Source organism: Anabas testudineus, chromosome 10 (genome assembly GCF_900324465.2).
Source record: "Anabas testudineus chromosome 10, fAnaTes1.2, whole genome shotgun sequence".
Classification (NCBI taxonomy): domain Eukaryota; kingdom Metazoa; phylum Chordata; class Actinopteri; order Anabantiformes; family Anabantidae; genus Anabas; species Anabas testudineus.
Window position 1 is genome coordinate 4,993,051 of NC_046619.1, and position 14,066 is coordinate 5,007,116.

Below are 14,066 nucleotides of genomic sequence, written 5' to 3' on the forward strand. Positions count from 1 at the left end.
AGGACAGTGATGTCACAAAGGAACCACAGTTACAGCTACTGCTATCACACATGCTGAGTGAGAACTTTCAACCATCTGGTCAATCATTATTCATGGCGAGGCGTAAACAGTAAAACGTGCCACTGGGCATGTGTTGCAGCAAGTGTACAATAGAGATGGAGGACGGCGGGCTGCTAAACTGTTGTTAACACACTCGTCCGTTGGATGATCTGAAACAAAGGTGAAGTGGTTGGATGGAGATGCAAAAGCAGGTGGCGAGGACAGTTAGTGAGTGGTTCACAGACTGCCGGGGAACATTTCACACTACAGACAGCATCAGGGTCACTGACTGAAGCTGCACGGGGCAACTTAGCACCGAGTTACAGACACAAGTGAGTCCTGTCATGCAACAGGAAGTAAAACAATATAGTCTTTGGTGATCACAGTTAAGTCGTGTAAGTGTAGAAACAAGAGTCCAATAGAAGTGCTGCCCCCAGCCAGGGGAGGGGCAAAGCACGTGTGAGGCTCTCTCTTCTAACCAATCAGAGAGTTTCGCTCAATTCTGCTTGATTAATAAGTTCTGGAACATAACAAAGGGCAAGGATTATATATTTCACTCAAAATGCACGGTCGAAAGAGTTAGTGGCTCAGAAATATTTGGACAGTTAGCTCCCACGCTGCTCCACAGCCACATGTGAGTTAATCCCTTGATTGAACCCACAGTGATGGAGAGAGGAAGGAGCTCTCAATAACTGGAGGTGGACGAGAAAAAGAAATCAATGTAACAAATAAAAACCTTCACTGTTTTCTTTATGGAATTTTTAAAAACAAATACCATCCACTGCTTATTAGACTGTTTACACTCTCAAATATCAATACTGGTATCAGCTCTACAAGCCCTGATTTGGTTTTGTTGGGGTCAATATGACGTCTGCTCCGTCCAGCAGACTTTGATTTTTACTCCAGTGTGTCTCTGCTTTTTGTTTTAATGAGTCTGCTCCTGTGTGTGAACAAAGTGTCCCTCAGTGGGACGTCAGCGCTTCACTCTTATACTGTTGCTTCAACTCACATGATGGATGCTCGGTGTTATTTTTTCTCATTTCCAGAGAGTTTTGATGGATTTTTGCGTCTGTTGCAGAGTTTGCACACCTAACACACCACCGAGTCCGACACGCTTCTATTGTACAGCACATTTCCTCACAGTAACACACAGTGGATTATTACAGTGTTACATGTACAGGTCAGTATATCTGGACTATGAACTGGTCAGACGTCCCATCACCTCCCGTGTCAAAGCCCATGAATTAAAACAAACGTGGATGAAGAAACTGCAGACTGTGAGATGTGTGATAGTGAAGTGTGTGACTCAGTGAATATCTCAGTGTGATGTGTCTGGTGCAGCCTCCTTCAGTCTCCCTCTCTCTCTCTCCCTCTCTCTCTCTCCACCTCTGCCTGGCTGTCAGCTTTGCCTCGACCACGTAGCAGCTTCCTGGCAGCGGCAGCAGCTTGTGTCTACTCTCCTTCTCTCTGACACACACTCACGCACACACATGCACACTCAGTAGCCTATGTAGAACCACGTATCACCAGCTTTGGATTTTAACCAGCAGCAGCAGCAGCAGCAGCAGCAGCAGCAGCAGCAGCAGCTATGGATCTGTTTGAATTCGACTTTTTCCGAGACTGGGAGCTGGAACAGCCGTGGTGAGTCCTGCGCACGCCGCGTGATCGCCTCCCGTGTTGTGACACGCATGTTTGCGTTTAACGTGGAGCTGTGTGTGCAGAGGGATGAGCGGACATGGCACCCTGTCCCCCAGCTCTGGGGCTTTATTCTGTTTGTATATATATATATATATGATTATCATTTGGAGATGCAGACGCAGCCAAAGTGAGACCGCGCAGAAACCGTGCAAGCCGCGTTTCTTTGTCACCGTAAAGCTGCCGTTGTTGCTTGAGACGGACCGGGAGGCGCACACACACACACACACACACATGCACACACACACATGCACACACACACACACACACACACACATGCACACACACACACATGCACACAGCGCCGGCTTTTGCCGTCTCATTGTGATGTGCGGGATGGAGCCCGCACCGGGTGCTGACGGGGGGGTTGGGGGGGGGGGGGGGTGAACTTGTGTCCTCACCTGAGGTCAACACACAAGTTTGCTGGGTCGATGCCACAGTGTGTGTAGACCTGCAAATCCTGTCTCCTTTGAAGAAATGTTGCAGTTTAGAGGAGTTTTTAACGTCCACCTTGTTACACACACACACACACACACACACACACACACACACACACAAACACACACACATCATGTGAACTTGTGTTTAGATGTTTTTTTTGTATGGGCTGTGTATCCTGTGTGCAAATGTGTTTTCATGTCTACACAGTCCAGTCCAGTGCTGTGGATACGGATCAGTCCTTTAATCCATTAAAGACAGCTGATTAGAATAAACAACTGTTCTCTCCTCACTTCAATTGTTATTCTTTACACAATAACACGGGTTGGTTGAGTTTTGCTGTCGCTGCCAGTTGAGACCTGGATGCTGTCTGTGGGTTTTGTCAGTAGCTCGGACTCTACAGGACTCTGGGAAGTTGTGATTAGATGCTGACTGATAAATCAGCAAAACTGTTTTTTTTTTTTTTGTGGCCCGATAAAAGTTCACTGCAGAAATTGAGGTTACACGTTGATTTTTTAATTGTAAAATACCCCCACCCTTTACAGAAATCAAAAATAGTTATAACACTATAATGTGGGTTCAATTTGTTTTAGCCACAGATATCAAGATCATTTTCAGCCTTATAAACCCGGTCCTACACTGGTGGACACATCCACCTTTCGTTTGGACAATTTCTTAATTGATTACTAAACAAAATCATCTGAACTGAATTTGATCAATAAATCATCTGGACTGATAGATCATCCAAATGCAGCATTTCCAATTTCCAAAAAGCAAATAGTGAAATTCAGTACGGGTCAAACTGTGGTTTGTAATAAAAATAACGGTGAATCCATCACAGTCGTGCGCTGCCTCTCGTTACAATCCTCAGTGCAGTTATTGTACGTGCAGCAGAGGATCACATGTGGAGAGGAGCGGATTGAACAACAGTGAACAACAGGGAGGCCAAAGGATGTTGGAGGACAGCTGAGATGCTGTCATCTGCAAGAAGTTAAATGTAATTCTTTCTCTCGGCATGACTCGGAATTTATTACATTGATTTGTGCAGAATTTACAGATATGAGAAGCAATAGAGGGGCGCTTAAGTCTCAGTTTAGACTAGAGCGAACACTGCTTTTAAATGCAGCAGCTTTCTTATACAGAGCTCTGCACACTGTCATCTCTCATTCACCCATCTAATGCCAACCCTCAAACCCGTGGATAACCCACTCTGCCTGCTGAGCGAAAGAGCAAATGTGATCTGTGATCATGCTCCAACTTCACGTTCAGGAACTTCTCTATAGATGAACATTTTCTTTTTTATTTTGTTGTGAACGTTTGTACATACTGAAGAAAATATTGTGGATAAATAGAGTTTTACAAATAAAATTTGTGTGTATTGAAAAAAACATCTATTATCTATTACTGCAGGTTTTACATACTGTTGTAGTTCGCTGGGTGAATCCAGTATTGAAGCCACTGTATTATCGGGCAGGTTTATATAATAATCAGTTAGTAAGAAGGACTGTAGGAGGTGCAGCATCAGTCAGTCTCTCCAGTTGAGCTGCACTCTACATTACAGTGGGAACTTGGCAACCATGTTGCTGTTTTGAATCCTTATTCCAGCGGGGAGAGTGTGAACAGAGAAAGTGTTGCACACTGCTGTCCCTCAGCAGCCACCATGGAAAGGCCCTGGAGCAAGGTACTTAACCCCCCGCTGCTGGAGTGGAGCTGCTCAGGGCTCAACAACAAGCTCAGGGTGTCTACACATGTAACCCTCCCCGCTGCAACCACTCCATCACACTGCTGCTGTCAGTGGGTGCTGATGGGAAATTGGGTACACACACACAGAAAAACACTTTATTACAGGAAAGAAAACACGGAAATGTACGAGAAGCGGCTGATTAAAATGGAGACCAAGGAAAAACCAGCTGGGTGACGGGTGGACCAGGTTATGGGTGGAGGCTGATATATCCATATATAGTACTGGATGATGTTACTCTATGATATATGATGAACATATGATTTATAATCATATATGACAAAAGAAAGCAACAGATTGTCATATCTGAGAAGCTGAAACCAGACAGTATTTGTTCAGTAAACAAGGGAAATGATCAATAATTAGTTGCCAAAGTCGTCAAACTCAGTGCTCAGCAGGGTGCAAAGATGGCAGTTGGCAGTAGTAGGTGATTATAGAACGAGCTGCAGTCAATGAGAAGACGTTTCTTATGGCAGTGTTGTTGTTTTTTCTACTTAAACTTTGATTTCTTTTTTTTTTTTGTTTCATTTTTTAAAAAAGCCCACTGTCGTCAACAAAGCGCTGACTTTGACACAGGGTGCCTCTTTGTTCTGTGTTTCCTCGTGTGTGACGGAGGTTTGATTCTTTCTTCTCCAGCTTTTCACACATACAAATGAAAATTACAGCACATGAAGATGAGAAATGATTCGGGTGGTGTTTTAGGGATGGTACGGAGAGTAGGTCATCTCTGTGTTTCCACACCTTTTTTTGAAATAATGTTTTGATAATTCACATAAAGCTTTTTACAGTATACTACAGTAGCACTAACGTAGGTATCACTGTATTGTAGTTATTAGAACATAGCTGCATAAATCAATACAGTGACAGTTGTGGACTTTGAGGTCCTCCCGTCAGTTTAGGTGCATTAAATGGGTTGTTTTGGAAATTAGCGAGAAGCAACGGCTCCTGTTTGAAGTTTGAAGGACTTCCAAAAGGTGTGTCCAAAAAACGATCAGAGAATTCATTTCATCGCTGACAGTCCAAGGTTGACCTGTGTTCAGACAGCATGACATGAAAGGCTCCGCTGTTTTCTCTAACAGCATATGAATCGGGGAGGCTCCAACAAGGTCCTCTGTCACTTTCTATACAAGCAAACAAGTGGCACAGAAGAAAGGCGTCTGCCGAGACGCTGACAGTATGCGCTGTAATTCCCATTTGAACGACCCATTGTGCTGAGACTACAAAGAGTTCTGGGGGGGAGAGGAGGTGAAAGAGAGCACATGACAGTGGCGCTCTCAGATGTGACCATTGGGTGAACAGCTTTGGCCTTTAAACATGGTTGGACGGCACATTGTACACTGATGTTCATCTCCACCACACTGAACCCTTAAACCAACCCAACACAAATACTAAAATAAATGTAGTATCCAGCCACGGTCCAGGCCAAAGAAAACATGATGAAATGTATTTGGTTTGTAACGGAGCCAGTGCAGCACACGATGCTGCTGCTCTTAACCGGTGTCTCCTGCCAAACAGCTCTGGGAAGCTGCTTTGAAGTAGCCAGCAGCCCTGTGCTAATAAATGTTCAAATGGGCTCAAGATTGTGAGGAGGATAACCCTGTTGCTGGAAGATGAAGCGCAGGCTGGAGAGAGAGCCAGAGTTATTTTCAAATGGACTTATTTTTCCTAAAGATTTTACAATGGATTTTTACAGGCATGAAAGGCGACGCAGGCCTTCAATAGGAACCATGAAAATCACTCAGATCGGAGTTAAAAGTCTGTCACTCGCCATTGATGTGTGCCTCCTGTTTGACAGTGGATTCTCCCTTTAAGGGGAAAAAGAACGAGAGAGAAAACAATCTCGCGGCTCGAGCCTTTGTTAAATCTGAACGAATCCAACACTGTAGGTCTCCTCCTCCTCCTCCTCCTCGTTCACGAAGAAACACCCTCTCGCTTCTCCTCCTCCTCCTCCCTCCTCGTTTCATTCTCTCGCTCGCAGATCTGAAGGCTCTGTGTGATTGTAACAGGGCCCGCGCTGAACGTTGCGTGCTCCTCACTGTAATTGCCCATCATGTAGCTGGCTAATCATGGCAGTGAAATCCGGGGGAGATCGCTTTGAATGTTAATTGACACTGATGGTGATTGGTTGAACCATTTAAGTAGTTAATTATGGAATTGATTACACGTTTCGTCAGCGTGGAACTGTGAGATTCCAGCTGCGTGTTTTGGAGCTTGACAGTTCACATCTGCAGGAAGAGTCTGATTATTGTTATTTTTCCTATTGTGACTAGATTTCATTGGATCTTTAAGTTGTTTTTTTCCCTTTAAAGCAGCTTTAAAATGTAGAATGGATTAAGAGGATTCAAAGTGGCTGTCAAAAAGCTGCCTTCAGACCATAAAAAACAAAGTCTGGGGATAAGCAAGAGGGGAAGATGGGATCTCCGGGGAAAAGCGGTGACAGAGTCGATTTATAGTCAATGCATTCAATGTTACGACTCACAGTCCAGTATTCAATCTGCCCGTCAATCCTCCCAAGCTCTCAATCAGCTCAGTCACACGTGCGAGCTCAGTGTGCCCAAAATCATTCATCACGCCGCTGAAAATTCCTCCTCGCCGTGTGATCGGCCTCAGCTTGCCAAACCAGCTCCACTTGACGATACTTCACACCAACATCATCAGCGGCTCAGAGGCTGTGAAAGGAAGCTGTGTCTCATCCACGAAGTGACAAGAATTCACAAACAAAAAACGCTCGGCGACTAGCAGCAGATAACGCCGAAGGAAGGCTCCAGTCTGGAAGAAATCCCATTTGATCCCATATTGGTGGCGCAATTATCCCGCGAGGCTGGATAATGGGAGCTCTGTCAGCAGGTGTGAGAACGCCGGGAAAACCAGTGTGATTACGAGGAGTCAGTCACTGTCCGTGGTTCTGAAGCGTTAACACGAGTCCTTTACTGATTCATGATGCCACATACGCAAAGACAAATACCAACAAATTCAGAATTTCACAACAAAATCGAATCAAATCTTTCTATTTGATTTTTTTTTTTTGAATGAGACAGTGAAAATATCAAACAGATTCCCTCAGATGATAAAATTAATAGAGTCTAACACTCAGGCCATGAGGCCAAAGCCATGAGTTACAAGGACTGGAGCTGGATTGTAGCTGTGAAACATAAGAAAAGCTGAAACCAGAGAGTGTTTGACGTGTTCGCATGACAAACGTAAAGTACTCGATAAAATAAAAGAAGAATTGTTTTCTAGATTTTGTAATTATAAAGAAACTTAGACAGAGTCTCAAACTAAATGCTCTGCTACCTTCTTTAATTTGGTGCTGGTACCTGTAGTGTGTCGCTGCTTGTCAGCCAGCTGCAGCTGAAAATAACTATCGGTGAAATGTATAATACAATAGATAATAAGTGGGTGAAAGATGCTAACATGCTCTGGGTCGTCAGTACAACTGACACACTACAGTCTGACCTAAAACTCTGGAGATTCATGATTAAAGTTGATCTAACGTGATCCTCCAGGTAGAGTTTGTTTGCAGGTCGCATGTTTTCCAGAGGTATTTATTAAATTCTGTGCCAAAGAGTAATTGTGTGGACTGTGTGTGTGTGTCTGTGTGTGTGTGTGTGTGATCCACTGCAGGCTTGGAGGATGTAATATTATACAGATGTGCCTCTCCAGCTGTTTATACATTTTAACAAGGCCGTCCAAGCAGTAATGAGACAGAATTTCCAAATCAACTTAATATATTCTCTCGGTTTCTCGTAGGATGTCGATCCAGGATCATTAGAGGAACGCAGGATCATAAACAGTCCGTCGGTCCAAGTTCCACATCTGTCACGTATTAGAATGAAAGATTTGTCTTCCATACCTCAGGAGGAGACGTGAACGACTATTCTATTCTTAACCCGATCGCTCCGGCGTGGTTGGAGACGGTGCTTGATATTCTTACAGATATCGCTCACATGTCATCGTGTCTTCCTGCTGACGGCTCATTTTCCCACTATTCTCTTCTTATTTTGTTAAGCTTTAACAGATCTTCCAACCTTGCGGAGGATATCTATAGAACCACTAGATGGGAAATAACTCAAACGGTGCTGTCAGTTATCAAAGTAGTGGAAGAGATAATGAAAAGCCTTAGTTGCAAGACTCTTTAGAAATCATAATTAGGGAGCTGAAGCCTCTGAATTAATTGTTCAGTAGATAATCCACTTATATTATCAAATCATATTTTCTAAATACCTTTATCTTACATGCTTTAAAGTAAAATGTGATAATGGAGGTATGAATGGGAGAATTAAAGTGGAACAAAGACAGAGGTCAACAGTTAAAAGTTTCCTATTGAGTGAATTGAGGCTCCTGTCTATGGCTGAGAGATGGAGTATAGACATTTTAGAGTTTTCACATCCTCCATATAAAGAGCTAAGCCATCTGTTCAGTTTCTTAAGTGGCTTATAAGAATATAAAATAGTAACCATCTGGATGGGAAATAAAACCCGCAGCAGACCATTTATCTTTATCAGGGAAATTTTGCTCAACCGAGATATAAGACGCATGCTGCCCCACCGTAGTTTTTGATGGGGGGGGGGGCTTCACGTAGAATTTTATGTCACCACGGTCAATCAAAGTCACGGTTGTGCTCATCTTTCTGTTTTCTTCATCAGTCACAACAGGCGCAGGTTTAATCCGGCCAAGACGTACACTACTAATTCACAGATTCTTTTTGGTGATGACAAAAGCAAACGAGCACAAAGGGAACTGAAAATAGCAGATGATAAGTGTTACCATCCTGAATATAACCAACTCACTTTTACTCAACTCACTTTAACAGTTGAACTCATCATTCACCAGCCGAGTTGTCTCCGATACAATCACGAAATGTACAAGGCAGCTGTAGCTCTACGCTGAAAGAAGCTACCTGACATTATGATATACAGTAGTGTGACATCTCAACAAAAGGCACTGACTGAAATGAGTTCTGAGGCTCATCCATCGCAAAGAAACATGAACCACTGCAGTGTTACACCTCGGCAGCAGTTTCCAACCAAGAGGCGGCTGAATGTTGAGCATGTAAAGAACCAATAATACAGACTAAGACTATTAAATAAGCAGGAAGTATCTAAAATATCCACAGTCATGCTGCATGCCATCTGTCCACTTCAGGGTAGATTTGAATGTTGCAACTTCTTTGGAGGTCTCGGAGGCTTCATCAGCCATTATTTGCACCTCAGCAGGAGGCAGAAACACATATGTTGAGTTATAAACACTTCCCAGAGCATCATATACTTTACACACATTTGTTGGAGTAGTAAAGAGATGCATCCCTGTGGCCAGCGGCTGTGGTTGACTGGGATCTGGTGTGACTTTACCTGCTTCAGCGTGGTCTCAGCTAACCTCGTGGCTCTTTGCATTTTTCATCATTTATTGTAAATAATAGATTGACGGGGTTTTTTATTGATTAGTTCTATCTTTAAAAAACGAATTGAGCTCAACTTCAACCAGATAACGAACGTGTAATTAAACAATAAAATGCAACGTGAACTCACACAGAGACAATTACTATGACAAACATCCGATGATAAGACCCAACAGGCTCTCAGTGGCTCAATGAGGTGCTGTAAAAAGTCACCGTTGAGTGCGGCTGAAGCACTTACGCTGAGGTATGTCTCTCTGAGCTGCAATATCTTTATTAAAAAAAAGACTTACAGTACAGGAGATAGACTGCTCCCCCGGATCAAAAGCTGTTTAAGCTGCTGGAGCTTTATTGTGTCAACCAAATAAGCTGAAATGGAGATTGTTGCACCGTTTAAAGGTATTATTTTCTATTAATGGTGTGCAGAAACTGCAATTGCCTTGTCAATAGATGTGACTAAAAGCCTTGTAACTACTAATTAGACTATAAAGCTGAATAGAGGATATAACTGAAGCAGATCTTTCCCATGGGATCAGATCACCAAGCTTCTGTTGGAGCTGCTGTTCTAATATTGGCAGAGTCATTGTCTTCCCAGTGTTTCAACTCCTCTTAACACTCATATTTATCTGTGCACCCTTTGCTCTACAGTCCTCTTTGTGCCTTTTAAAAGATTACTTTCAGGTTAGTTTTTTTTTTTTTTTTTTTATCGGAGGGGACATGGGAGCGATAAGAAGAGGGAGAGATGCAGTTGAGTTTTTTAACCACATTCACAACACGGACAAAATGAATTCTAATAGCCATCAGATATCTATGAGCATAGATAAACACTCAGTAGTAGAATGAAACGTATTTAGTATTTTAGTGATACATTTAGTTCATTAGTAAACAATTGGCATCAGATAATATTAATTTGCTGTAGGAATTCAATTTGTAATAGGTCAAATGAGCTAATGGAGAGTCTTGCTTGAAATTACATTCTCTAATTTGTTGTTAAAACTAATTAAGAATTAGTTTAATTGGGTAATCAAGTATTTGCTTGATGTAGTGTTCCTTAATTTGTTGTGAAATTTTAATTAGCAGTCAGTTGAAATAGTCGATCATCTAGCGTGTTTGCTCAGACACAAGAATTATCTGTCATGACAACATGATGATGTCATTTTACTATAATCACAGTCTCTGATATTGACCAGCTGACCAGCAATAAGTGGGAAGCACTAATCACCTCAAGCTCAGTGTGTATCTGTACAGAGATGCCAACATAGTGATAGTAAACAGTAAAATGAATTAGCTCGACAATCCAAGTGATGGAAGGAAAGATGAACACTGACACTGACTTGACTACAGTATCGTTTCAAAACTGCTTTAACCACTGTTACTTATTAAAAAACAAAAATCAATCGCATATACAAGAAATGTCGTGACTGGGCAAGGCATAGCAGCAGGAGTGTGTGTGTGTGTGTGTGTGTGTGTGTGTGTTGGAGGATTTAGTGAAAGAGAGAGCACGAGAGAGCGAGAGACTTGGCAGTCAACACCAGGTAGCTTTTGCCCTTGTGCCCCCAAGATACCAGGACAATACACACACACACACACACACACACACTCACACACACATGCACACACACACACACCAGATCCTGGGGTTGGCAGAGCCATCTGCCAAGAAGAACACGGTGCTGAGGAATGATAACGCATGCACTCAAAAACACATGCACACACACACACACACACACACACACACACACAAACATGCACACCCTGCTGTGGAGCCAGTGCTCCAGCAGTTCTCTCTGCTGTAGTTGGCACTTGTGATACTGCTGATACCTACTTTGTGTCTGTATATCTGTATAAATGTGTGTGTGTGTGTGTGTGTGTGTGTGTGTGTGTGTGAGAGGGAGGCAGAGAGAGTATTTAAAGGTTGCAGAGAGCTGACTTAATTCTTGCTTTCCACAGACGTATTGGAAATCTGTCTGTTGCTGGAGTGTTTTAACCTTCTGAACTCCAACGTTTTAGCAGCTTCGTCTTGTCCAACATCATTATGGTAAAAACACCAAGATAATGTGATGTTTCCAGTAGAGTCTTCCACATGCAGCTCCACTTCGGTCAACCAACACCTGCCCTGCAACTGGAAAACTCAGTACTAGTCAGCGATGAGTAGTTGAAGTGCAGAGCTGAATGTGGGGAGCAGCTAAATAAACGTTCTTACAGTTTTCAGATATTAAAAAATTATATTTCTATAACAGACATTTGTTGTTTGTTTCTTGTCAGTTCAAATTATAATTTGCAGTATGTTCTATAGCCCTCAATTTGGAAGAGGAAGCTTCATGTTAGCTCCGTGTACCCTTACATCAATGATAAAGTACAATTTGGACAAGAATCAGTAACATTCCCTCTTTACAGGTGCAGGTCCTCACTTCACATCGTTATAGGAGGAGCGATAACACGTACATCACAACATAACAGAACTAGTTAGCCTCACAGGACAGTAGATTAAACACTGAATTTAAAATGAAACATAAATAATAAAACTGAATTTGGAAGCAGGGGGAGACATGGAGGAAGTGAGAGCGAGGCGGAGAGGGAATAGGCTAATGACGTAGCTTTTCGAGCCGAGGCCAATTTACTGTGAGGTTTCCAAAGGTCATCTCCTACACGGAGGCCTGTCTGTGACAAATTACATTATTTACACGAGGTAGAAAGAGGCAGGCCCGGAGAAACACAGAATAAAAGAAGACGGAGGGAGTGTGTGTGTTTGACTGTAATTGGTCTACTGTGTTAACACGAGAACCCTGAAGACATTTGCTAACACTTTACCTAATGATGCTCTTATCAAAGCGCAGCACCTGCATTTTTGACATGGACCCTCCATGTCCCACCACAATAGTTTCAGTGCAGCATTTTGATATCTTCATTTTTTGGGATGATTATGATGATTTGGCCGTGGCGTACTTTGAACTGATCATTTCACACAGGAAATTCCCATTTAAATTCGAGCACTAATCTGCAGCGTTTCCTCATAAACAACTTGTTTTATGATTCCCTTTCAAAAAAGCGACACAGCAGCTTATTCGCTGGCCGCCGCTGCATTAAAACCTTTATTTACTGCTGGAAAAGACTTGTTAGGGGAGCTCCTGTGAAGGTGAGGAGGCGCTGCGTTCGGTGGTTCCCGTTGGTTTGGCTTTAAGAGAACTAGACGCGGGTTGGGACAGTCACCTACCTAAATCAAAGCAGACGCACGAAAAAGCTGAGGAATAAAGTTGTTGATTGACACATGATCTCTGGAAAAGTCAGCGCAGAAACAGTGTGACTGATGGGTGATCCATGGGAAAAAAAAACCCTGCACAAAACCCCCCACATGTTCCAAATTCAATAACACCCACGGTTTGTTATTTAAATGTTTGTTCCAACCACACGACAGAATGATCCGTTTTCCTATTCTCACTACGTAATGACTACTAAGCACTAAAGACATTTCACTGGTTCTTATTTCCCCTGGAGGAGAGGACCCAGTTCCCCAAAGACCCACTGAGCATGTGTGTATGTCTGTGTGTTCCTTGGGCTATGCAGAGAAGGGAAGAGCCAAAGGGATTAGTGCTGCGATGGTGTGGGACTGAGGAATGAACAGAAATATTAATATTTAGATTCCACTTCTTTAAGGAAATGTCTTAAATTAATAAAGCATAATATGTGATTAAAATCCCACAGTGAGTGCACAGAATTGTACTTTTTCTATCAATCTTTGTTATCTTAAAGTGTGGCTGCATGATGTCGCGACCAATTCACTGATTCGGGGCTCAGTTTGAAACTCATGGAGACTTTTGACGTAATTTAAAGACTCAGTTGTCAAGTCATGACCTTTCAAGCTCCAAATCCAACCTGTGACTTCAGCAGCGAGCGTCTACGTTTGGAGATTGCTAACTGTTAAACCGTGGTAAGCATATGTGTTGCCTTTTAAAAATGACTGCACGTAGAGTAACCACACTGTTAATTGAATAAAACTGTCAAATTACCACTTTGCCGGGCGTCTTGTTGCTTATTCCCCAGCAGGAGGAAATCATTTATGACCTTGCCACATCACAAGTGAAGTGTTATTCATCAAAGTTAATAAATAGAAGTGGTAATAACTTTTTATTTGATGCTCAAAGTTTATTATCAGAAGGATCCCAGTCCTCATTTTCCCCTCCACTGCTCCTCTGTGTCCTCTGTCTCTGTCACTCCTGCTCCCCTCCAGGACATTTATTACCTCTTTATCAACTAATTCATAATTATCCTGTGTCTCTCTGTGCCTTTCTCTTCAGTGGCTCCCCTCTCTTTCCTTTTCTGTTAACCTTTTCCTATCTCTCTCTCACCCCTTTTCCTGCCTTTGTCTCTCCCCTGCCTTCCTTCAGAGGTCTGCTAATACATTTGTTATCAACGTGCTCCCTAATTAACATGCCACCTCTCTGTCTGAGCCTTTTCCGTCTTGATTACTCTGTCAAGATGTCGTCTTTATTCTCCCTCTATTTCTTTCTGACTCCTCGCATCTTCTCTTTCTGGCTCATTTTTTTTTTTACAGATGAATTTCAGGACACCTCCTCGTCCTCACTTCTGAGGCTCTATTATTTACAGCCAGACAATATGTCTGTCTGAAAGCCAGTAGGACGCAGAGATCCTTTTTTTTTTTTTTTTTTTTTAATGTGTGAGCTTGCGTATGGCGAGCGCTCTTAGCTTCTCATGCTTTCGCGGTGGGTCTCGATATGTCTGGGCTGTGTTTTTTATGTG

General features: G+C 42.7%; 1 protein-coding gene across 1 annotated transcript in view; it reads left to right on the top strand.

The window, feature by feature from the left end:
- Positions 1–1,479: 1,479 nt before the first annotated feature.
- aff2 (AF4/FMR2 family, member 2) overlaps positions 1,480–14,066 on the top strand; it is a 138,891-nt gene continuing 126,304 nt past the window's right edge. The window contains exon 1 of the mRNA XM_026357616.1: positions 1,480–1,680. Within this exon, the coding sequence (XP_026213401.1) occupies positions 1,628–1,680 (53 nt within the window). The 5' untranslated portion in view covers positions 1,480–1,627. The remainder of the gene's footprint in view (positions 1,681–14,066) is intronic.